Genomic DNA, 23,758 nt, shown 5'->3' on the forward strand with positions numbered 1-23,758 from the left:
CTTCGGCGACGGGGAGCGGCGGATTTCTCCGGCGCGCTCCCCGCGGCGCGATCCCCACACTCACAACATTTCACGGTCCTCCATGCGTAAAAAAGTCAATAACTTCTGATATCGAATTGTAAACGGAATATGAAATGATGGAACGATACGCAGATATTCATGTCTATGTATGTGCCAGTGACCGGCAATTCAATGCGCGTCACATCTCGCCGATAAAGGGGCCAGATTTAGGCGGGTCGACCCGGTTGTTTTATTTAGATTAGAGCCGATAGGAGGGGATGCCGATTAAAACTCGGGTCTACTACCGGGTCATTTGACATGGGTTTTTCCTTTCCCACTGGTGACAAATGCCGAATGTTAGCGGGTGTCACCAGGTTTTTGGTGGAGTGGGAAAGGGGTGTAGGGCTGGCAGCATCCTAACCATCACCACCCTCACCCAACCCTATGTCATCTATATGCCTATGCATGGCGCCTATATAGGAACGCATGCGTATTGCGTATGACTTTAACATCTAGTTATAAAAAAATGGTGAAGTGAAAGAATAAAATGTAATACGTGTACGGTAAATGGCTTTACCGTATAAGGCGACGTAAACGCGCCATCGATCTTTAAGGGTACGTGCGCGACCGTATTCAGAGAGAATAAAGGAGAACCGAGAGACGTGTCTCCAGCCGGTTTTGTTGTTTCCCGAAAGTTTTAGGCTCGGGGTTGTTACCATGTATGACCCCGACCTGACCTGACAATACATGTCCTAAATATAAATTACCTTTCAGAGGGGGGGAAATAAAAATAAGTAATCATATAAACTTACCACAGTCTACTCTTCACCCAAAAACAACGGCCGACATGTCATCTGCGCTGGGCCATTGCTCTGCCTACTTGCGACACTGTGAGCCAGATAACAGCAGCGTGCGGTGGAAATAAAAGAGGAAGCATGTGTGGAAATATTAAAGACCCGTCATCTTGACGGATACGGTACAAATATCGAGGCTCTACACACCTACACGCCCCGAAGCTCATCTCGACGTGGATCGAGTTCACATGGGTTCAAATCAAAACACATTTGATTTCATGTAAAGTCGGTGAAGCGGTCACAAGCGCAACACTTTCACCAGATGGACCCCCGTGGATTTAACCAGCCCCATCTGCCCCCCAACGCACAGTACTTGCTGGTGCGTTGTTCGAATTTATTCTTGTAATAACGTTCTATGCAGGCGGCGCTTACAAACAGCTGATACGGATTATTTAAAAGCACCGCCCGTATACACGCTAGGTGAACCAAATCGAACTCCCAGCATGTAACGACGAATGTAACGTTAATGTAACCTCTGGGATTTGCCCCCCCCCCGCAGATTCTAAGTGTTACACAACTGTCCCGAAAGAGGTGCTATTTTCCATGTCACAAGTCAGTGTGACATGGAAATGATTTTGAAGCTGTTATTTCAAGGTAAAATAAAAAGATTTGAAAAAACGTGACATTGGGTTGCTTTAATAATACACAAAGTTAACTCTGAATAATCTCACAATCACATAATGACACTATTGTTGTCAATTCTGACTTTGAAGTGGTACCGTTTTGTCGTTTTGTATTCAGAATTTTACTGAACTGAACTTACTGAACTATTAAAACCCAACGCGAGTTCCTGTTACATTGTACATTCTGGCTCGAACCCCCTTTCTTATAAACCAACATATAGACCGTTGTTAAACCATTCCTTTTTTTATTAAATCTTAATATAACTAGAATAAGAACATAAATTATAGAACATAATAGAATAAGGAAACGTCACCAAAGCAGAAACTGCCATTCGTACACTGTTCAACTTATTAGTATACCAAATGTTCATGTAAATAGTTTCGCGTTCCGTACAATTCGACGCATCTCGCTTTCCGTAGACCCGGAAGTGTCGTTACATCTCGCTTGGACCGGCGTGACTTTGAACGGTCTCTCTGGCGTCCACCGTTTGGGGGTTGCGTTAAAACAAACGACGGTACTGTTCCGACAACATGCGAATACTCAAAGCCGGTCTCAATTTGGCAAAAACACACCTTGTGGTGCCGGGGACAACCACTGTAAAAAAGGTAACGTTCACTGAAAACACTCAACTCAAACACATTCAAGTCACCAGATGTGTCGCACACATCCCTGAGCCTCATCAACACTTCCGCAGAGAAAATGATTGTTTTCCTTGTTGATTTGTCAGGTACTCATCAACAGTTGTCGGACATGCTCCTCCGGCATCTTTCCCAGCGACAGGATCCGCAACTTCGGGATCTCAGCGCACATTGACTCCGGCAAGACCACCCTGACCGAGCGTGTCCTCTACTACACCGGCAGGATAACGGAGATCCACGAAGTAAACACGCCCCGGGAGTTGACTCGGTGTTCCGTTAAAGAGGGCTTTCTCGGCTCTCACCTGCTTGCATTTCCCCCATTGCAGCTTGTCTTCAACTTAACGCGCGGCAATGCTATCCTGTGTGGCGTGTAGGTAAGGGGGAAGGATGGCGTCGGGGCCACCATGGACTCCATGGAGCTGGAGAGGCAGAGGGGCATCACCATCCAGTCTGCTGCCACATATACCATGTGGAAGAATCACAACATCAACATCATCGACACGCCAGGTATGGATGGACTCCCAGGTCAGAGAGGGAGAATGGACGCATTTCAAAATTTTCTGTGTAGGCCCCCATCTACTTGGCGCTAGCTTCTGTATTTTCCGCATCCTGGGTAAAATTGCATAATCTTCTCTCATTGGTGCAGTCAGCGGGGAGTATTCAACCATGCGGTAAAGTGTAGATACATGGGATGACATCTAGTCTACATTTTCTTGGCGAGGCCTTGTATGACCGAGGCAGAGGCCGTTGAAGAAGTTAAACAGCAGATTGTTGTCGTGAGTTGTGAGACGGTGCTTCACATCCGAGTTGACCTTTACCCAAACCGCTGTATTAACTGCTGTATACACCCTGAAAAAGAAATGTAATCCCCTTTTATATGCTTAATCCATGAGTGCTGATTTGGAGTTGTTCCCAACAGTTTTCCATTGAGATTAGACCAAATAAAATGTTTTTTTCATTCAAACAAATCATGATGTCACATCGCCGGTTGGTTTTACTTAGCAGTTTTGTCAATTTTACTACGAATGAGATTCACTCATCATTTGAGTTATTATTTGGATGTTGCCTATTCAGCAGTCAATAAGTCGGCTATTACAGCTGTCAGCCTTATTAGAATCTACTGTCCCACTTTTTGTTGAACAGGCCACGTAGACTTCACCATTGAGGTGGAGCGAGCCCTGCGTGTTCTGGATGGGGCTGTGCTGGTTCTTTGTGCCGTGGGTGGGGTTCAGTGTCAGACGATGACAGTTAATCGGCAGATGAAACGCTACAATGTGCCCTTTCTCACCTTCATCAACAAGCTGGACAGAATGGGCGCGAACCCCAAGAGAGCCCTGCAGCAGATGAGGTACAGTACTGGAGCACCTTGTGTTAGAGAACTCCAATAGTTACATTATACTGTAGGATAGCGTATTCTACTTTTCTTCGAAGGTGCAATTGCTATAATATGGTATGTACCACACACTGGTACTCATCATTTGCCGACTCTGCTTAAAATCTCATCAGAGTGAATGGCCTTGTTATACTGCAGGATAAATCACTTATATTTATCTTTTGTCAATTGTGTGTTATGTGCATGATTTCTGTCTCTCCTGTAGAACCAAACTGAGCCACAATGCAGCTTTTGTGAACATCCCTATGGGTCTGGAGGGAAATATAAGGGGCCTAATTGACCTTATAGAGGAACGAAGCATATACTTCGAAGGTCCATTTGGGTAAGTCGATACTCTGAGAATGCATTCACACTGCAGGGCTTGATGCTTGTTTCCACATTTTTTAGTTTTGATCAGGTTTTGATTTTTAATTCTGATCTTTTGACTATTATGTTTACATTTTACGACCTGTACTTACATCAGCAGATGTTTTTTGATGAACAGCCAGGGCTCAAGACTAACTTTTTCACTGGTAGCACTGGTGCTGCCAACTTGCTCAGTTGGTCGCACAAGCACATAATTTGGTCGCACCCTTTTTTTTCCACTCTCCACCAGCCTCCTACTCTCTCTCCTCATTTTGCTTTTCAAAATAATCAGCTATAGACGCTTCATCTTTGGAACACAGTAACAGCTGAATGGATTGTTTCACACATTTCGTCATCAGCGCTGCCATGTACGCACGCGCACTGATGATAAAAGTGCAGGTAGGGAGAGGCCGACTGAGTCAGTGACAAAGAAAAAGTACTATTTTCAACCACAATAATGCAGTTAGGGTGTAGGGTTGGGTGATCTATTCTATTTTCATATCATCAAATCGTGGCTACTCGAGATTTTGTCCTCAACTCCCACTCAACACCAGCTCCCAGAGGGCACAGAGGTGGAGAAAGAGGGAGAGGTAGAACCATGTCAGTTTTAGTGTGATCATCCACCAAAAAAGGCCTCCACCCAGAGCAGCGGAGTCGCAGAGGGGAGGGAGAGTTGAAAAGCACACACATACACACACACACACACACACGCACACGCACAATCTGAGAAGTATCATAGATAAAGGGTGTCTTATTTTTGGTAGTTGTGGGTGACCATTGGCATTGACGCCCCTTGCAGAGAACAAGCATATTCTATCCCGCGCCGAAGCATCACATCTCAGGGACTTTATTACCTTAATAACAATATCACAGCATCATTTTCTGTTTTACATTATTATCTTATCTTTAATATCACAATCCAAATCATGTCCATAATGTTAACTCCTGTTATAGAGAGCAGAGCAAATTAAGGATTTAAAATTTACTTGTCAATCGTGCTGAAAATGCCCAGTAGGGTGCAGCTTCTACAGATTTTATTTATAATCTTAGTTCTGTATATAATCTTATATCTTAGTTCTGATAATTAGTTAGTTAAAAAAAAATCCTTAATATCGGCGTAGGAAAAAACAAACGCTGATCGTCAATATACGATTAAGATCGCGTTACCTGTGCTGAAGGGGGCACCAAAACAGCCTCATGATCATCATGCACTCGCATGAATACGACCAAGAGAAATAATAACTGGCATATGCAACCGCTTTGGTCGCGGTCTGGAGCCCTGAAGTAATGGTGGGACCTTGATGTGCTCAAATGACTTGTGCTTTCTTTCCCACCAACACACTTGTTGTGCAGGGCAATGCTTGATGTTATATTGTTGCACAGAGATACATTTTAATTCAGGTTCAATGTAGATTAGAATTGAATGCCACATACAAAAGAGGTCTTTATCCAATATGAACAATCACACACCATGTTTTTTTGCTGCTATTCTGAGAATTTATTATCTGATCTTGTTTGGATGTGGAAAGCAGCCGAAAAATATTTTTACTCAAATAAATGAACTTGCTGTTGCCGTTTTTTGTTTTTTTTTTCATTTGCAAGTACCCTACACCTAACCTGCTCCCGTCCCTGCAGGCAGAATACCCGGTATGATGAGATCCCAGCAGAATTCCGCGCCGAAGCTCAGGAGCTGAGGCAGGAATTGGTGGAGTGTGTGGCCAATGTTGACGAAACCTTGGGAGAGATGTTCTTGGAGGAAAAGGTTCCAACAATCGAGGACCTAAAGGTTTGTATGTCTTTGCCAGCGTTAAGGTTTTTTGCGTTTGGAGATGGGTTGAAGAGAGAATACTCTGTGTTGATGACTAATAGAAGCTAGAAGTAACGTATGTTATTTAATGTACTGTCCCCTGTCTGTTCTGCTTCTCAGGCTGCGGTCCGCAGGGCTACACTGCAGCGTCTCTTTACCCCGGTGCTGGTCGGCACAGCTTTGAAGAATAAGGGAGTCCAACCTTTGCTGGATGCCGTGCTGGAGTACTTGCCCAATCCCACAGAGGTCAAAAACTATGCCATCCTAAATGACGAGTGAGTTTGGACAGCACTCATACAAAACTGAATTAATCTAGGTTGATAAAGATTAAGACTTTGAAGCAAGAGGAGGTTCACCATTTTTTTTTTTTTTTTCAACCCAATTATGAATTTTTTTTTTAAATAATGAAACCAGATCAATGAAATCAACCTGATGTTTAATTCCCCAGGGATTCCAATGAAACGTCGAAGGTTCTTATGGACCCTGCAAGAGACCCCTCAAAGTCCTTTGTTGGTCTGGCATTCAAACTAGAGGTAAAACATTCTCATACTCCAACAGTTAGCACTTTCACTTATGCACTACTGCTGCTGTATCTGTCAGGTTCTTCTCTGGCTCTGCACCTTCATGGTGATTTCTTTGGCTGGAAACGTTTAAATCTTCTCTTAACATACTCCCACCCTCCCCCTAAAAAAGGCTGGGAAGTTTGGTCAACTGACCTATGTGCGGGTGTACCAAGGCTGTCTGAAGAAGTCTGAGACCGTATACAATACCCGCACAGGCAAGAAGGTCCGAGTACAGAGGCTAGTGCGTCTCCATGCCGACCAGATGGAGGTTTGTATACGCTGTATATGTGTGTACTCTATGAACTGCACCGGATGTCTTTGTTAGCGCTGTGGTTCATGGTTGAATAGCAACTCTGAAAATAATTTCAAATTCCCATTCTGTGTCAATGCACAATACCCATGTATAAAGTTTTTAAATTGCCACTTATGTTTACGCAGATCTTTGAAGTGCGTACTGTGTGAGGAATAAAGAATCTTCTCATGGAGTCGCTTGATGAAACAAACCTTAGGTGTCAATCATGAACTGAACCATCATATTCTTTTCTTTACCTTCCATCTCTGGCGTTTCAGGATGTGGATGAGGTTTACTCTGGAGATATCTGTGCTCTGTTTGGTATAGACTGTGCCAGCGGAGACACTTTCACATCCAGATCCACTGGCAACCTCTCTATGGTGAGTAGATGTGTGTCGCTCCCTGGACACTGCACCGTGGCGAGGAAGAATGGATCGTATATGCAGATGAGGAATCTCTCCCCGGGGATCAACAAATTGTAACTTAATTTGACAGGCAGAAAAAAAAATTGTCTTCTACGGAGCCATTTTCTACATTCTACAGAATGTAGAAGATGTAGCGGCCTGTAATCTGCAGATATGCTTCCTTATCTTATTGGGAAAAAATAATGGCCCAATTTATGGTTGTCTCCTAGGAGTCCATTCATATACCAGAGGCTGTCATCTCTATGTCTATGAAGCCGACAAACAAGGTAATAAAACAAACACATTTGGAGAGGTGCTTAATTTAAAGTGCGCAGCTTCAATCTGTGATCTGTCCCCCCCCCCACCAGAATGACTCGGATAAATTTTCTAAAGGCATCAATCGTTTCACCAGAGAAGATCCGACATTCAGGGTGCATTTTGACACAGAGAGCAAGGAAACCATCATCTCTGGGATGGGAGAGCTACATCTGGAGATCTACTCCCAGGTTTGGAATTGCACCATTCCTAACCCCACCTTATGCCTTCGCAGAATAATGTCATTAGTTCATAGGTAGTATATTTATTGTGGTATTATAGCATGGTTGTATTATGGCATATACAGGGGGTGGGCACGATAATACAAACACAGAGCAATATGTTAATGTCAAGGTCATAATCGGGTAGGTTCAACCTTTGCCTCCAGCACAACAAAAATGTGATTCTATAATCAGGAAAATGTGGCAAGGTAAAATGTTTGTGCCGAGTAGTAAAGAAGCTCTCCCCTTTTATTTTTGTGTTATAGAGGATGGAGAGGGAGTACAACTGTCCTTGTGTGATGGGGAAGCCCAAAGTGGCCTTCAGAGAGACGATCACCAATACTGTACCGTAAGTACTGCTCAAAACCACCATTCTTACGTCTTTGAGTCTCTATGTTTTTAAATTGGGTTGCTGTTCACCACAAAGAGCAAAATTGTATTTGAGACATATAGAGTCCTCAATTATTTAATACCCCAAAATGTAAGTACCGCTGCTACAGGGAAATTTTATTTGTGCCTTGGGTGTGCAATGAATCTGCGTTGTTCCTTGGCTTTTGTTTAACTTTTTGTGCTTGGAGGTGCTCCACAATTATGGCATTTAGGCACTTTCTCCATCTGCAAGACTTTCACTCCCTCTTCTGGAGATAAACTGACCAGCAGCTTCCAGTGGGTGATCTCCTGTAAAGTCACGTATATCATGATCAAATGTTCAAATGAATGGACACTCATTTACGTGAATGTCAGGCAGATCACGCAAAATTGTCCTATAGGCCAACAAAAATGTCAAGTTTGTCAGACAATTACCTGAGATACCATGTCATGCAGAAGAACCTCATAGTTGAATCTCAGCTGGTTGCCCTCACTTGCCTGTGTGGTAGACAAGGGGAAAATGTCGGCTATATTAGGTGAACTGAGTCTGTATCAAATAATCACAAGAATCATAATTTTCTGTAGACCAATTTAGGCTTTTTGAGCCACAGTGTCCTTTGTGAACTTACCAGTTGAGTTACGTTTGCCACCTGGGCCATGTTGTACAGGGTGTTTTCATTGGATTCCTTCAACATGACAAAGCTGGATGCCACGCCGCCGAGGTGCCAGAATGGCTTCATAGCAGGGTCGATGTGGCCATAGCTATCTGTTAATACACATTTACATGGTAATATTACAAACACAACATGTATGAAACTAGACTAATATTTTAGGACTCAAATATGATCCAGATTGAAATATTTAGTTCTGTAAATATCTGGTTTAATAGCTCAGCAGCGTTTTGCTGTACATACCTGGTAAATTGTGCGCTGACACTAGATTTTGTCCCGTGCTGTACTGGCGGTACAAGTCCTCTGGAGCAGTAGTGTTGAGTTTTGAAAGTCCTTCACATGAAGCCTGGACCTGGGGGGGTCCCTGATGCTCTCCCCCTGGAAACAGCACTTCTGCAGAGCACCTCTCTGTGGTCTGGACGGACCAAAAGCAGAAACGCGTCAAGCAGCGGCCGTTTACGAAGGGAGAAACTATCAGTAGGTAGAGCAATACAACTACAAGACTTACAAATCTAGGAAAATTCTCAGTCAGTAATTAATAATAAACTCAGGAAAGTTATTTGAAAGGCATTCTTCCAGATCTTACGTTGCTGATTATCTCCTTTACCGAGAGCTCCACATGGTACTTCGTCCCAGAACCTTCCACCTCCTGGCAACAAATTCATAGTTACCTTATGAGTGTGTGCTATATCAGTTTCCTCATTTTTATTATTGAATTCAGGTAGTATGTGTTAATAGCACTAGAGTTGAAATCCACTGACCTCTGCGGTGGCATTGTGGACCCGATGCAGCTCGACCCAGCGGTGGGTTAAGCCGTAGCGCGTGTTGAGGTAGTGCTGCACCACCTTGGCCGCTCTCTGGGCAGGGAAATGGTTGGGATTCAGCACTCCAGTCGCCATCATATCCTCTTCAATCCCGTCCACCGCTGTCACCCCTTCCTGTTTTAACAAAGATGAAAAAAAACAATTGCGAGATCAAGTTGATGTGAGGAAGCGGCTGGAAAAACTGACATGGTTGACCTGGAAAAAAAAGCTTCTATCGCCATTAGAACTTTGACCTCCTGCTGTTGCTAGGGAGGAGGCTCCGTCTCGAGCCCTTTTCTAAGAAGAGATAAGCAATGGTCTCTGCAAACAAAACCTAGAGGAAGCTGTCTGGACTTAAAAATAAGCATATAAAATAAGCATATAATAGCACAGCGTATAGATGACAAAGGATGTGGTGGGAAAAAAGATGTTGCCTATTAAGCGAGTGCCAAAAGTCTTACTTCCGAGTGGAAAGGCGTTTCAGATATACTGTGAAGCCCCTGTCACGCATGTAAAAAAATAATAAAAAATGACTTCCTTATACACCCACATTCAGGCACTGCCCCCTTTTAAAGAGACAGGCTTATTTTTCAGCTCAATGAAATATCTTTGGAATCCCTCAGTTCATAAGAGCCTCGATAGTTCATCCCTGCAATAGTTTGATACACCTACTGACCACTTTCCACAGCGACTTCTACAAACCAGTGTCCCGAAAGTTAGAAAGCGTCTGGTTTCTCGCTCAAAGACCCAGTGGTAGGGGAATCCCAGTCCGTGGAGCTTGAACTTGGACCCTTCGGTTTAGTTTTCCCGCTAATTACATTGATCCGCTGAAAACTTAGGTGTTTTGTTCCGTGTTGCCAGGTTCGACTTCACCCATAAGAAACAGTCTGGAGGTTCCGGGCAGTACGGTAAAGTCATTGGCATGTTGGAGCCGCTGGAGCCAGAGAACTTCACCAAACTGGAATTTGACGACCAGACGGTCGGAACAAACATCCCCAAGCAGTTTGTGCCAGCTGTTGAAAAGGTACGTGTGGCCCACTTCCCTAACCTCAACATTGTCACAAATTCTGCGTTTTGTCAAAACGACAGACCTATTGGAAATTCAAAAACAGCGCTGAAAGTACAGTCTCTTTGTTTCTCCTGCTCTCTCTCACCTAAATTGCCGGTGTGTCCTCTCAGGGATTCATGGAAGCCTGTGAGAAAGGACCCCTAAGTGGACACAAGATTTCCGGCGTCAAGTTTGTTTTGGAAGACGGAGCGAATCACATGGTTGATTCCAATGAGCTTTCCTTCATACGAGCAGGAGAGGGCGCTCTTAAACAAGGTACTGTAAGGCTCAGATCATTCAAAATGTGGCCCCCTTGCCCCCAAATCAGAATAGCTTGTTTTGGAATTATGGTTTTACTCATAATTGTATCTTGTACACACTGCTAACTGCTGGTTTCGATGCTCGCTCTCCCTCGTCATACAGCCATGGAGAAGGCCAATACCGCCATTTTGGAGCCCATTATGTCCGTGGAGATCGTGGCGCCCCAGGAGTTCCAGGGAGTGGTCATGGCAGGGGTCAACCGTCGCCACGGTGTCATCACAGGACAGGACGGGGCAGAAGGCTACTTCACACTCTACGTTGACGTGAGTACAGTTTGGAGAACAGCGTCATCTCCGTAGCCCCCTACAAGTTCTCAGCATTGTGTTTGACCAATGTCCTCCTCCCCTACAGGTCCCTCTAAATGACATGTTTGGTTATGCGACAGAGCTGCGGTCCTGCACAGAGGTAAGGCAAAACTGGAATAACTCCAAAAATGCCATCTAGCGGAGTGTCTAAATGATATTCAGCATATTAATGGAATAGTCTAGGTATCTGAGGATATACGCCTTGGAAAAGTGTAGCTGGGGAGAGGGCGGAAAAGGGGAAGAGCAAAAGTTATTTATTTTAAAAACACCAAGTGGTTGCATACTCCCTGTACAGCTCCTCTGAAATGTCACGGGATTAAAACTAAAAAAGGCGCAAATGTTCTTCGTCTCCAGGGAAAAGGGGAGTACACAATGGACTACAGCAGATACCAGCCCTGTCTGCCCAACACGCAAGAGGAGCTCATCCATAAATACCTGGAGGCCACGGGGCAGCTCCCTGCCAAGAAGAACAAGTGGAAGAACTAAAAACTGTACACGCTCCTCTGCACTGCAAGTTACTCAACTCTGACATGACTCTGCTGTGACCTCCCTCTTCTCTTATTGCGCCGGACTCTTGCTTTGGGATAATACTATAATTTGTATTGAACACACATTGTACAGATTTTCACGTCTTTGTCTCCCTCTCTGCCCAACCCGTTTCAAAACATATTTATTAATTTGAATTCACAGTCATTTCTTCTCTGTCCTTCGCCAGCATCATGTGATGCTCAGTAATGTGAATATTTGAGGCACCCAAGTGGAAAAAAGTATATTTTTTTACTTACTGGAGGTATGTTTTAGTATATAAAGTATACTTGTCAATAATATGCTGCAAGTGTAGTGAATTTACACTTATAAACAAAGTATATTGAAACAACCTAACTTAAGGTGTACGTTAGTATACTTGTTAAGTGTTATTTTGGTCATCAAAAGTAGCTACAATATATTTTTTGTCTATTTAGGCACATCTAAAGTACGACTTCTAATACACTATGTAGAATTCGAGTGGTATAGTTTAAACGCAACTTTATTATATTGTGAATACATCAAAAGTGTACTAAATATACTAAGTATGTTACAGTAACACACTTGAGTATACTTTTTTTCACTTGGGCAAGAGCACAGTTGATGAGGACATGGCAGTAAATGGTTTGTACTATGTACAGAATGTTCTTAAAACAGTGGTATCAAAATTAAGTTGTGTTTACGTCAGTGCATTTCGAAGAAGTTGAATACTCGTATATAGACACTTTTTTTTTTAAATATTTCTCATTCATGGGGGAAAAAACAATACCTCATTAGTTCAATTAGTACAGGACCAGTATTTGGTACGGGTGTATGGCAATGGTCACATTCCTTGGAACAAACTCCCCAAAACGGACGCTCCTCACCTCTCCAGGAGCCTCTGTTCTCTCCACTGCTCTACCGATGGGATGGATTGACGTGGCCGTCACTTCGGATCCAGGCCTCGGAGTGACAGCCGCCCCCTTGACCGCAGTCAAGGCAGCCAGGACAAGGACAAGCCTCGCGTCCATACTTTGCACAGAGCAGGAACACGTAAGCGTGAAGTGGAAACACTGCTGCCAGAGAGGCGTCAAGAGGCTGGAGCCCCCCGGTCCGACGTAGGCGGGAAAGCGAACCTCGCCGTTATGCAAGAGGAAGGCGAGGGAAGAGGTTGTCCAGACCCAGCTGTCCTCCGGAGACACTCTGTTTGTTATTTCCCTTGTCTAAACAAAACGTTCCGCTTAATCTTGATCTGGTTCTCACACAAAACTCACTCCCCACATAATCCAGTATGAATTTAAACTCCTTCACTAAAACAACAGGGGCTTAGAACACTGTTAGATTTGCTGCAGGTGCGGGTAATGAGTTCAATCGGCAGGTTGTGGCAACCCCGTGCCTTGATGATCGTCTGAAAATCTTTTATATATCTTTAGTTGAGAATTGATATTGGAGTGATATATATTTAGTAGATGATGTTGCCAAATGTGGTTATTCAAATGGGCACGGCCATAATCAGTTATTGTCAAAATTAGGAGTGGCTAATATTACCAATATGAGAGAAAATGCTACCACTCAAAATATTTTCCGTAGAAGTGAATAAAGTTCCTTTTCTCAATTTGAGTTGTCTGGGAGAAAAATTATGAAGTTCACAAAAATGTCAACATATTTCCAAACATAATTCCACCATCTTCTCCAATACAACTGATAATTCATAGGAATGGAAACAGGGAAAAAAAACACGGACTGTTAAAGTTAGAGTGCCAATGTGGCTGGTCTGAGAGTCTCACTTACTGAATGTCCCGCATGTGCTTTTAATTAGCTTTTTGTGCTTGTTTGCACTCTGTTCTGTAATGGCATACGACAATGCAATTTATGGCATTAACAATAATTTTAATAACAATATATTGATTATATTGAAAATGAATAACAAGATAAATAGAATCATAGTGTACAAGGCAAACAAAAATTACTTTAAATTACTCTTTTTTTGAAAGTTGCACTGGGCTAAATTTTGTCTCTGCATAGAGTGACAAAGTAATACATGTCCTCCAATTTAAAAACAAATCAAGCAGTCACGCACACAGCCACTTTGCCTCCTCAGAAGAGCTAAGATACAGGCAAGATTGCGTTACTTGTGCTTTTAGAACATTTTAGAACACATTTTTTTTTTTTTTTTTTTAGCATGGATGGATTTTCAAACAATCTCACAAAGTTTTCAAGCTGCCGTTAGGAAACCGAGCAAAGCCTCTCACCAAGCTTATTCTTTTCCTTATCTATTTTCCTATGAGAGACCTTTCTGACGCCCGATGCCATGGATTCAGCCACATGTCTGCGCCCAAAACTCTGGGCTGTTCGCAGGATTTTTCCCGCCAGTTGTTTTGTGCTCTGCTGCGGCGGTTTCTTATTGAACTGATTTTTCTGTGCAAGCGCCACATTTGAAGGGAGGTTATCAATAAGCTCGTAAAGTGTGAAGATGCTAAAGGAGATTTCATCGTAGGCCGTCTTAGTGCCGCACTCGAACAGGCAGGCGAAGGCCACCGCCGGCGGGGCTCCAGGGGTTGGCGACAGCTCCAGATAGGCCAGATCCGAATAGGCGCTGGGCCCCTCGTAGATCACCCAGGGCCCTGACCAGCTGTCTGGGTCCCGGGGGAAGAGGCTGAGAAAAACCCCTAGGTCCTTCCGGGAGTTAGGCCATGTCGGGTGGGAGTATATGACCCATGTTGGGGTGAGGAAGTTCTCTGGGGCGGTTGCATTGCATGGTACGGAGGTGTGTGCTTTAGTGGACGCAGCCGCGGAGCTGCAGGGAGGATCTCGACAGTGGAAGGGACAGGGAGAGTTAATGGGGCTAGGGTTGAGTGGCGTGGCCGCACAGGACGTCCAGTGTCTGGATTGGTCGGACGAGAGTGAAAGAGAGTCGGGGCCGTGAACGGCGTGGGGTCGAAACAGGTGTAGAGGGGCGGGGAATCCCATAATGCTCCCGTGGCAACCATTTTGTGGCTCCACCAGCCGCTGCACCAGTTGCCCTTCCTGAAACGCCGCTCCATCGTCGAGGCTGAGGGCCTGAACCCTGCAGCCAAGGGGGCTACGAGCGTTACAGTACAACATGTTGGTGCCGTCCTCTTCGTCCACCGACACCATCTGACACTCCACGCTTTCCGGCCCTGGCACCGCCTCTCCGAAACGCCAGGTGCTCCCATGGCTGTCGCTGTGGAAACAGAAAGCCCGCGGGGTCGTCTGGCAGAGCTGACTGAAACACTGCTTACAGTCGATGTGGTAGGCATAGGCTGGAATCAGCAGACGACCCGACTTCAGCTGGATGCCGTGGCCAGGGCCCAAGGCGAAAGTGGCCCATTCTGCAAAGATTGGAAAAGTTATCGTGTAATTAACGGGCAGATTGCAGGAGCCTTTTATTGACATTCATGTGATGTAATGTTTTCTTTCACATTCCTATTATCACTGTAAAGGAAGTCTTTGCCGATGACTTTATTTCCTACACAGCTACCTTTGATGGTGTCCCCTATAACCCTCTTTGTAAGGTCCGTAACAGGCGACCAGGTGTCTCCATAATCCGTGCTGGAGACGTAGCATAGACGAGTGACGTTCTTCCCCGTCACCAGCTGGTATGATTCGGACGTGTGGCCCAAAACGGCAATGAAGAACAGGAAGAGGGTCCCCGTAAACTCGTCATACACCGGGCATGGGTTCATGGAGCGGTGACCCGCAAGGTGAGCGGTGCCCAGCACACGCATGTCCTCCCACTGAGAATGGTAATACAAAATGCAGAGCTTTTAAAAATTCAACAATAAGTTAAAGCTCAGGTCTCAACTGAGGACCCGTTCCTGACGGTGTGGCCTGTACCAACCTCCACATAGTTTCTGTAGAAGGTTCCTTTCCTCATCACCAGCAGGTGAGCCTGGGAGTCAGAGGGGCTGAGTCTCTCCTCGCAGAAAGCCAGGAATGAGTTGGATCGAGCGAGGTACAGGAGCGCCGGAACCCTGTAGGTCACGCCGTTGGCCTCCTTTCGGAATAATACGGATCGTGCTGGGAAATATGGTGACCTCATAGTCTCTGGTGTGTGTGATGATAACTGGGCTGGTCTTCCTTCCAAAAATAAAAATAAAAACAATTATGTAATTTCACGAGACAATACCTGAATAGATTAACCTGCTTCTAAAGCCTCTTTTGGGGGTATTTTTGTGTCAGAAGAACGCCATGCTGCGTGATAATATCAAACAAAATAAATAAAGCACTAGTAATTTACGCAAACTCATTTTCTTGTCTGTGTATTTCGTAAATCAAGAAAGTTATCGTAACTTGTTTGAATTGTTCAGTTTATAAATCACGTATTCAAAATCTCAGGCTGGACCCTGGACTCTGTCCTTTTAATGGTGATCTTTAAAAGCTGTAACCTGAGTAAAATAAATAAATATATATATTTCTAAGTATCTCTTATTCGAAACAGTAGTTTTAGCTCTTCAGTCAATATTGTCAATGACAAAGAAAATCTGTAGGCTATATAAACGACTTACTATAAATGTTCTAAATTTAATTCTGCTAACACTGCTTGCAGTTGTTGCCATTTGTTGAATTTATCACAGATACTTCTCTAAAAGAAATGGCTAATGAACAGAAAAAAAAATCGAACATCTTGAAATGATCTTTAACAAAACAAAAACAAAGCTGCTCAACTGCATGAGGGTAACTTACTGTCAAATCTTTTGATGGCCGTGTGAAATGAGCTTTGTGAGAATCTATGTGTCAGCATTTGAACACACTTTGGCTTGAGGTGTGTGTGTGTGTGCGTGTGTGCGTGTGTGTGTGTGTGTGTGTGTGTTGGGGGGTGGAGCTGGTCATGGTGCACCCTGTCTATCCCCTATTCAGTGTCAGTACTGCACAGTGCTCACTGACCCAGAAATGGACCACACTCATCAGATCTGCAGCTCTGGATGAATCAGCGGCCCACGGCCTTTTGAAAGGCTTGGTGGAGGTCCCAGGCCTGTTCTTGGTGTAATTGGTTCAACAATGGGTTTTTGTTTTTTTGTTTTTGGGGGGGGGGGGGGGCAGGCTCTGTTCTGTGTCCTGCATTATGATGTGATCTATGTGTTCATTCTAATGCAGTGAACGCTGTAACTTTCTCAAGAATAATAATAAATGATTGATCTACAATTGTCTGCAGCATGTAGCTGTAGCATGCATTATGACACATAATTTTACACACAAGTATCTTACTAACCCAGAAGATAATAATTATGAAAGAAAATAGAAAAACAAGAATTGTTTTACAAGAATCATCTATGCTGCTTGTGCCGCATTCTTTTGAACTCGGAAATCTGCCCTTCTGAGGGGTTAGTCCCCTTTGCCGAGATGTACAGGCCCGGAGTAGATGTCTTTATTTGGCAAGCTTGAAAACTTTAGAACAACAAGGTAGTTCAAATAAAAGAAACACGTGTTTTAAGATCAAAACCCACGCCGTGGGAACTTTGTTCACGGTTAACGGTGTGAGCCAGCGAAGTAGGAAGGTCGCATCTTTCTTTCCGAGCTCAAAGGAATGCGGCATCGGAGGGGAGGCGTGTTCTTGGCTTGTGACGCAATCATTGCGCGACATCGCTTCACATGGCGCACACCCGAGGCTTCTGCAGTTGAGGTAAAATATATTTACTTATTACTCTCCAACACATGATTAGAGTGAACGGTCATCGTTGTTGTGTTATTGGTGATTTTTAAAGTAACCCTGACTAGTTTTTGTCCGTTACGTGTTGACATTATTTAAAGGCGTGTCGTCTTTTGTCTAGACTTTCTTGCTAGCTCACCAGGATTACAGTCATCAAAACAATCTATGGCAGCAGTCAGTGTGTTGTTAGCATCTGACGAGTTTTTGGCGAAGAAGCATTTACTAAAATGAAGCACATTGGGAAAGCAATGTTGATGAATAATTGTCATAGAAATATTTTCTTTAATCATTTCATGCAACAGTGTAATAGTGTGTTAATAATATAATGTGTGATTATAGTTAAAGTGTAATCATAAATGTCTACCAATTCTCTTTTGACACTGAGACACAATATAACAAGCAGGTCAAAGTCATAAAATTGCGATCAGCATATTATATAATTGTGACAGATGTAGTTATATGAATTGTTTACCTGAATATTTTGATTATTTCTTGAACAAATTGTCTTCTAACAACAAATGTTTTATCGATCGGTGTCTGATTTGATAACCGTAACAATACATCAATTATAATCTCATCATTCTGGGACAGAATGAAAAACACTCAAACTTGACTTAAATCTCCCAGGAAACCATGGCACGGCAGTGGCATGCGGGCCACTCTTCACCCGTTCTCTGTGTGGGAGCTTCCGAAGGCCCCGAAGGTCTCCTAGCCTCAGGTTCTGAGGGTGGAGAGGTGACTGTGTGGAGCCATGATGGAACTATTTTGGGACGTCTCACCCTCCCTGGTGAGGAGGACAATACAAGTGTTGTGTTCTTGCCCGCACCATCAAGACTTCTGTACGTGTCCCATGGGGAAACAGTGAGTGTGCTTGACCCGCGTAACCTGAAGAGGGTGGTAGAGGATTTTCAAGGGGCAGGGGAAGAAGAGATAAATTCCTTGGCAATGAACTACAACGGCTCTGCCCTGGCTGTGGCTGATGACTCTGGTGCCGTTAGGATGCTAGAGCTCCCTGGGGGAAAGGTCTGCAGGACCCTACGCAGACATACTAATATCTGTTCCTCTGTGGCATTTCGTCCCATGAGGCCGAACAACCTGGTCTCTGCTGGACTGGACATGCAGGTGAGATAGCGGAATCATGGACTTAAATGAGTAATGAATATAAATATGTTGATTTGCTTTGAAAACGACTTGTCATATGTTGTATATCTCTGATCCAAATTTGTCCCAATCTATTTATCCATTCAGGTTATACTGTGGGGTCTGCAGAAGACCCGTCCTCTTTGGACAATAAACCTTCAAGAGGTGGCAGAGGAAGAGGAAGACCATCAACAAAAAGCCGGTCAGCTCTTCAACCCACCACTAGTCCACTGTGTCTCTGTGGCCAGTTGTGGCAATGTTGTGGCGTGTGCAGCTGAAGATGGAAGGGTGTATTTATTGCGTGTCGGTAGTGGCTCTAAAATTGAGCAGCATGGAGTAGTGAAGGCCCATAGTCAAGGCGCCTCACAGGCTCATTTCCTGAGTTTCTTTTCTCATCCATACTGGCTAGCCACTGGAGGGAACGATGGCCAGGTGGCCCTCTGGGACCTCAGTCAGAGCCCGGTAGTCGTCCCCGAAGGCAAGGCCAAATCAGGAGCACTGGTAACCCATCGCAGGAAGGCCAAAGGCAGGACGAAGGCCAAGCAGCATTCCCAGAGTAAAGCAGCAACCGCACATAAAGTCCTGACAAATGAAGAGGAGGTTGAGACAGAGCAAGAGAAGGAAGAGGATGTGGTGGAAGCGGGCAGCAGCACAGAACTATTGTTAGGAGACAAAAAGGAAGTGTTGAAGACCGGTCCTCAGATGTCTTTCAGCCATGGGGACAAGGTGAACTGGGTGTGCCCTGCATTGCTCAAAGGAGTGCCCAGTCTGGTGGTGGCAGATCAGACCTCCAGCCTCAGCGTCTACTCTCTTTCTGGAGTGTAGATCCACTTCCTGTTTGGTTTCTAGTAAATACACTGACTGCCTCATAGAGGGTTTTTGCTGTGCAAAAAGCTGTAGTTTCTATGCAAAAAGCTGTAATTTCTGTGCTCTTCCGCACTGGCTGAAACAGCTTTATTACAGGTTGTGTGAGCTGTGACAGCGCTACTGTACCTTAAGTACGGTACTGTTGTGACACTATCAGATTACTCTGTACAATACGCATCCCTAACTGAAGTGTGGACTTTTGCATCTTAACATCCTTTGGCTTCATATAGAGACATAACTTTGTATAGCTAACCATCAGGTTTTCTGAAGCAGTGTCAATTCCAGTCAGTTTGTTTACCAAAACAATAGTTATGTACACAATATCACATTTGATCAGTTGTATTTTATACTCAATCCTAAATTTCTGAACCATGAATCTACTATAATAAATGGGAGGAATTCTATTTGGTTTGGAAGCGGTTAGACAAGTGTTGTACTTTACACACAAGACAATTACTCATCGGATGATGCATAAGAAGTATTTTGGGGTGTCTTGACTTTATTTCAATCAAAATATTTTCCGCCTACATTCTTCCCTGGAACACTACAAACATTGATAGAAAATGCACTGTAATCACAACACAATGCTCCCATTTGCTGCAAAACAGTGCTCTAAGCCATTAGAAAACAGGCACAGCTTATTTGAGTACAGTTGATTAAATACAATCCACCTGAATGGGTTTCACTGAGGAGCCAACAATTCAGATTGTTTGTGGGTCAAATTTCTATCTTAAAGTAAAAAACTTCTGCAACAGCAAGTCTGCGGTTTAGGTTTTAAGCAATGCACTCATGAAGAAATTCAGCACTAGATGTTCACAGGTCTTTGTTTTACCCATTAAGGGGAAAATAAACATTTGACAGCACTGCAGATAAAACACACACGCACGCGCACCCCGCTATGCTGTTTGCCATGCCTGTAACGCTCACGCATTTCTTTCAGCCTTTTTTTTTTTTTTTTTTGCAACAAAAAGTTTTTCCTGTACACCTGACTCAATAAAATTTCTACCTTCCGTCTTCGCAGGCATTCAATTTTTTGTATCTGCGATTACATCACAAACTTCAGAGTGGAACCAAAAGGCGTTTGTTGAAATTGCCAGCAGTCAGCCTGTTCTCCTCTTCCCGATTGACAAGATAGAAAGATGGAACTTGTTCTATCCTTAATAGTCAAAAGTCTGCAGTGAAACTTGAGTGAAGGTTTTTTGTTTTTACAGCCTGGCCAGGCTCTTCTCCAGGCTCTCGATGTCGGCGTCTCCATCCTCGCCCTTGATGCCGCGTGCGCTGCACTCCAGGAACTCCACCTTCATGGGCAGCTGGCTGAACTCAAAGTCCTTTCCCTTCTTCCCCAGGTGAACGCTGCCGCCCACGGAACCATCCTGAGAGCTCAGCACTGCCGAGCGGGTCACTCTGAGCGTGTTCCTGTGAGGAAACAGACAAATGGTGAGGGGATGCATTGGTTTAGTCTCAAAAAAATAAATAAATAAATAAAAGGTTATTTCAGGTAACTAAACTGAAGAGTACTGCTCCAAAATAAACACTGTTACATAAATTAATAACAGAATAATCCTGCTGAAACCCCCCTGTCTCACTTTTAATTGGTGTATGCTTTGACTGTATTCCAGCAACTAATAACCCCCTTAGGAGTAAATAAAACTTTGAAGAGGATCAAGTGTGACTACATTAGTAATTAAATTAACTACTAGCAAACAATATAAAAAGGTGTGTTTAATTATCTCACTAATGAAATGCTGATATTACATGGTAACGAACACCAACACTGAAATAAAAAAACAGCCATTAAAAAGTACAGTAACTCAGTACATTCATTATATCCAACATGGAACATATTGTACCCAGACTGAAGATTAAGTTTATATTTAATACTCACAGCTCCTTTTCCAGCTGCTGCTGAATCAATTTGGCAGATTTTGCCATGGTGATATCTGTTAAAAACCCACAAGAGAATTACTACATTTCATATTAACGAGACAGGGGCTTGGCAGTCTTGGCTAAAAATATGTTTCTTTTCTTGATCTAGACGTCTATATCTATTTGATGATATATCGGGGGAAGTATATTGGTGTTTTCATACGATATTTACACACAAGAAATAATTGAGAAAATAAAATCATAGAACAGCCAACAAAGTTCAGCAAAAAGCATCACATCACTGTGAATCAAGCTGCCTCTTTGAACAGTGGAGGAGGAGCAGCTTCACCTTGTTTGTTGCACACAACCAACAGAGCCGGTGTGTTCCTCGAGATCACGACGTCCGTGAGCAGGAAGTAGAGGAACTCGGCCACGTCTCGCACTTCCTTCTGGAAAATGGCGCTGTCCACCACAAACACGACGGCTCTGCCGAGGCGGGAGGAAAGGGGGACGGAGCACAGTTGAAGATAAAAATTTAAATTTAAAATGAAATCGTATGAGTATGACCAGAAAAAGTACATACGAGTACAAGAAAACACCCCTGGGTTTGTATGACCTCACCTGGCCGCAGACTTGAACTTCTCCATGTACTGGGAGCGCAGGCTGTCATGGCCGGGGAGGTCGATGAGCGTCCAGGTGCTTCCCTGGAAGGAACATCAAAGTTAAAACGAGCCTTTTACGAGGAAAGGAGTCTTTTAACTTTTAATCCCCCACCCGCGAGCGCATGACGCCGCGGTTTAACGGCACCTTTCCTTTTACGCACCCTGTCGCCCTTGGTTTTATAGGGAGCGCTGCTGTCCGTGATGGATGTCTGGGTTCTTTTGTACTTTCCCGAGAGCAGCTGCGGAGAGATGAGGGCATATTGTTCGTTAAATTGGGAGAGACGTCAGCCCGATCACAACACGACGACCACCCCACCAACACCACGCAGCCACACGGTGTGCCATGGACTCACCCTGCTGAACAGGAGGGTTTTCCCGGCGTCACACAGGCCGACCAGCAGCACGGCGGTTCTCACGGTTTTGCTCGTGAGGAAGTACTTCAGGAAAACTGCGACAGACGGTTAGAGAAGCAGCCGTTACCGGGCCGAGGCGGCTCAAGCCTTGTGTGTGTGTGTGTGTGTGTGAGTGTGTGAATGTCGAGCACGTCACCACTCCCCGCAGCAGGCGGCGGCACAACCTGCGGGCTGTTTCCCCATCGCCCGTTTGATAAGACCGTGTCCCCGCGACAATCTGAGGAGGCTTCTACTGTGAGAGATGATCTAGTGTCAACGCTTAGGGAGGTTAAACAGGGCAACTACGATCAAAACAAACATCGTTGTACGACCTCTAACGGTGCTGACGTCTTGGAAATTAAATAATGACGTTAAAGTTTAACTGTGTGTGATTTTTGCCGGGGGGGGGGGGAGTGGCGAACCCCAAATTGAGAACCGCTGCCACAAGCTAACCCACCTGTTAGTGCTGTTAGCTTTAGTCGGGTTTAGCATACGGACCCGGACCACGGGGATTAAACACTACGCAGCGTCATGGCTTCTAAGTGAAGTATTGGAGACGGTGGTAGTCCTGCCGAACACTTCCGCCTGACTTGTTAGCGAACCCCGGGGGGGGCTAGCTTGTCACCGTATCCCGCCGCTACGTCGCAGGCTAACGCTAGCTGCGGCTAACCCAGCTCGCTGAACCCATTTGCCGTCAGGCTGACGCCGGACGATTCTCACCGAACGTGACGATAACGACGGCCAGGGCGACCACCACCCCGACCAGGAAGACGGGGTCCTGGTTCTCCAGCTCCCGCCGCCAGGACTCGGCGTACGCTTCGAACGGGTTGTCCGGCGTTTCCGCGTCTCTTTTCTCCTGCATGGTGGCTGATTTTTTGGGGGGGGGACTCTTCCTCCAGCTGGAAGCCGCTGCCCTGCTCGGTGCGCACCGGGGTGCGGGGCTTCCAAATAACAGGACACGTGTGCGATTCTGCAACACACACACACACACGTACACACGCACCTCCGCCGTGTGGCCGCCAGGAGGCGCTGTCTCCAGTTCGTGACGTCACGCGGCTCAGTGGTCCGGGTGCTTTACGAAGCACGAGGTATCGCGAGAAGACATTGGACGGGATTGACACCCCGCGCCACCGCAGGCCAAAGACCACGTGACCAAACGTCGTCGCGTAACAAGCACGTGACGTCAGGCTGTTGCCCAGATGAGAACATCATGGAAAGATATATTTAGATTTTTAATTCATGGACTTTATATGGAGGTTTTTGTTTTTATATTATCGCGGGAGAATGTGCTGCGTGGCCTCCTCCTTGAGCGCAGACAGAGAAAAAGGGTTGAAGTGTTGGAAAGTTGTACTTAATTAAAAGTATTAAAAAAAAAAAAGTGAGAATTGGAAGATCTGTTGAAGCCGTCAAATGTATGTCGCAGTAAACAACCGCATATTGCACCGTCTTTCAAGAATCCGCGTTTCTTATGTCGCCCCTGAATGTGTTTGTGCCTCCATTGTTTTGGTTTCTGTTTCGCGTCGCTTTATCAGCTTTTCATTTTCTCTCGTAAAATCCTTCCTTGTGATTGTGATTGCAGTACCGGTTGTTGTCCGGCGGGTGGCGCTGTTATCGGCGCTGTATTTTAGCTGTATCGACCGCTGTCGATATTGATTCACACATCGAAATCATCAATATTGGTTT

At 44.7% G+C, this 23,758-nt stretch overlaps 5 protein-coding genes across 5 annotated transcripts; 2 read left to right on the forward strand and 3 right to left on the reverse strand.

The window, feature by feature from the left end:
• The first annotated feature begins 1,916 nt into the window (after positions 1–1,916).
• On the forward strand, positions 1,917–11,596 carry gfm1 (G elongation factor, mitochondrial 1). Its single transcript, XM_080006389.1, has 18 exons — positions 1,917–2,083; positions 2,206–2,358; positions 2,491–2,623; positions 3,260–3,464; positions 3,715–3,831; positions 5,490–5,640; positions 5,782–5,936; positions 6,110–6,194; positions 6,355–6,492; positions 6,795–6,896; positions 7,151–7,207; positions 7,289–7,426; positions 7,723–7,805; positions 10,161–10,323; positions 10,479–10,623; positions 10,771–10,931; positions 11,020–11,073; positions 11,328–11,596. Exons 1-18 carry the CDS (start codon positions 2,009–2,011, stop codon positions 11,457–11,459), a joined length of 2,247 nt encoding a protein of 748 aa, XP_079862515.1. The 5' UTR covers positions 1,917–2,008; the 3' UTR covers positions 11,460–11,596.
• On the reverse strand, positions 7,485–9,795 carry lxn (latexin). The gene is made up of 7 exons (XM_080006390.1): positions 9,761–9,795; positions 9,258–9,434; positions 9,083–9,145; positions 8,740–8,911; positions 8,455–8,591; positions 8,261–8,323; positions 7,485–8,134 (listed from the first exon to the last, which is right to left on the reverse strand). The coding sequence occupies exons 2-7, from the start codon at positions 9,396–9,398 to the stop codon at positions 8,015–8,017; spliced, it is 696 nt and encodes a 231-aa protein (XP_079862516.1). The 5' UTR covers positions 9,399–9,434; positions 9,761–9,795; the 3' UTR covers positions 7,485–8,014.
• Positions 11,597–13,703: 2,107 nt separating the features above from the next.
• On the reverse strand, positions 13,704–15,546 carry neu4 (sialidase 4; the record flags this gene model as incomplete). The annotated part of the gene is made up of 3 exons (XM_080006653.1): positions 15,340–15,546; positions 14,980–15,235; positions 13,704–14,830 (listed from the first exon to the last, which is right to left on the reverse strand). The coding sequence occupies exons 1-3, from the start codon at positions 15,538–15,540 to the stop codon at positions 13,704–13,706; spliced, it is 1,584 nt and encodes a 527-aa protein (XP_079862779.1). The 5' UTR covers positions 15,541–15,546.
• Positions 15,547–17,781: 2,235 nt separating this feature from the next.
• Positions 17,782–20,165, forward strand: wdr53 (WD repeat domain 53; the record flags this gene model as incomplete). The annotated part of the gene is made up of 2 exons (XM_080007400.1): positions 17,782–18,270; positions 18,397–20,165. 2 exons carry the CDS (start codon positions 17,782–17,784, stop codon positions 19,111–19,113), a joined length of 1,206 nt encoding a protein of 401 aa, XP_079863526.1. The 3' UTR covers positions 19,114–20,165.
• Positions 19,222–23,085, reverse strand: srprb (SRP receptor subunit beta). Its single transcript, XM_080007401.1, has 7 exons — positions 22,796–23,085; positions 22,037–22,131; positions 21,845–21,922; positions 21,643–21,725; positions 21,371–21,507; positions 21,041–21,095; positions 19,222–20,571 (listed from the first exon to the last, which is right to left on the reverse strand). The coding sequence occupies exons 1-7, from the start codon at positions 22,935–22,937 to the stop codon at positions 20,361–20,363; spliced, it is 801 nt and encodes a 266-aa protein (XP_079863527.1). The 5' UTR covers positions 22,938–23,085; the 3' UTR covers positions 19,222–20,360.
• Between the last annotated feature and the right edge of the window lie 673 nt (positions 23,086–23,758).

This window comes from Zeus faber, assembly GCF_960531495.2.
Source record: "Zeus faber genome assembly, chromosome: 9".
NCBI lineage: Eukaryota > Metazoa > Chordata > Actinopteri > Zeiformes > Zeidae > Zeus > Zeus faber.

Excerpts from the sequence above, each read along its gene's own strand:
- gfm1 (XM_080006389.1), top strand. The coding sequence starts at position 2,009 with ATGCGAATACTCAAAGCCGGTCTCAATTTGGCAAAAACACACCTTGTG. Across the intron at positions 2,084-2,205 it reads GGACAACCACTGTAAAAAAG|GTACTCATCAACAGTTGTCG; the intron begins GTAACGTTCACT and ends TTGATTTGTCAG. Across the intron at positions 5,937-6,109 it reads TATGCCATCCTAAATGACGA|GGATTCCAATGAAACGTCGA; the intron begins GTGAGTTTGGAC and ends TTAATTCCCCAG.
- lxn (XM_080006390.1), bottom strand. The coding sequence starts at position 9,398 with ATGATGGCGACTGGAGTGCTGAATCCCAACCATTTCCCTGCCCAGAGA. Across the intron at positions 8,592-8,739 it reads GTCAGCGCACAATTTACCAG|ATAGCTATGGCCACATCGAC; the intron begins GTATGTACAGCA and ends GTGTATTAACAG. Across the intron at positions 8,324-8,454 it reads TGGCAAACGTAACTCAACTG|GCAAGTGAGGGCAACCAGCT; the intron begins GTAAGTTCACAA and ends TCTACCACACAG.
- srprb (XM_080007401.1), bottom strand. The coding sequence starts at position 22,937 with ATGCAGGAGAAAAGAGACGCGGAAACGCCGGACAACCCGTTCGAAGCG. Across the intron at positions 21,923-22,036 it reads AAACCCTCCTGTTCAGCAGG|CTGCTCTCGGGAAAGTACAA; the intron begins GTGAGTCCATGG and ends ATCTCTCCGCAG. Across the intron at positions 21,096-21,370 it reads GGTTGTGTGCAACAAACAAG|ATATCACCATGGCAAAATCT; the intron begins GTGAAGCTGCTC and ends GGTTTTTAACAG.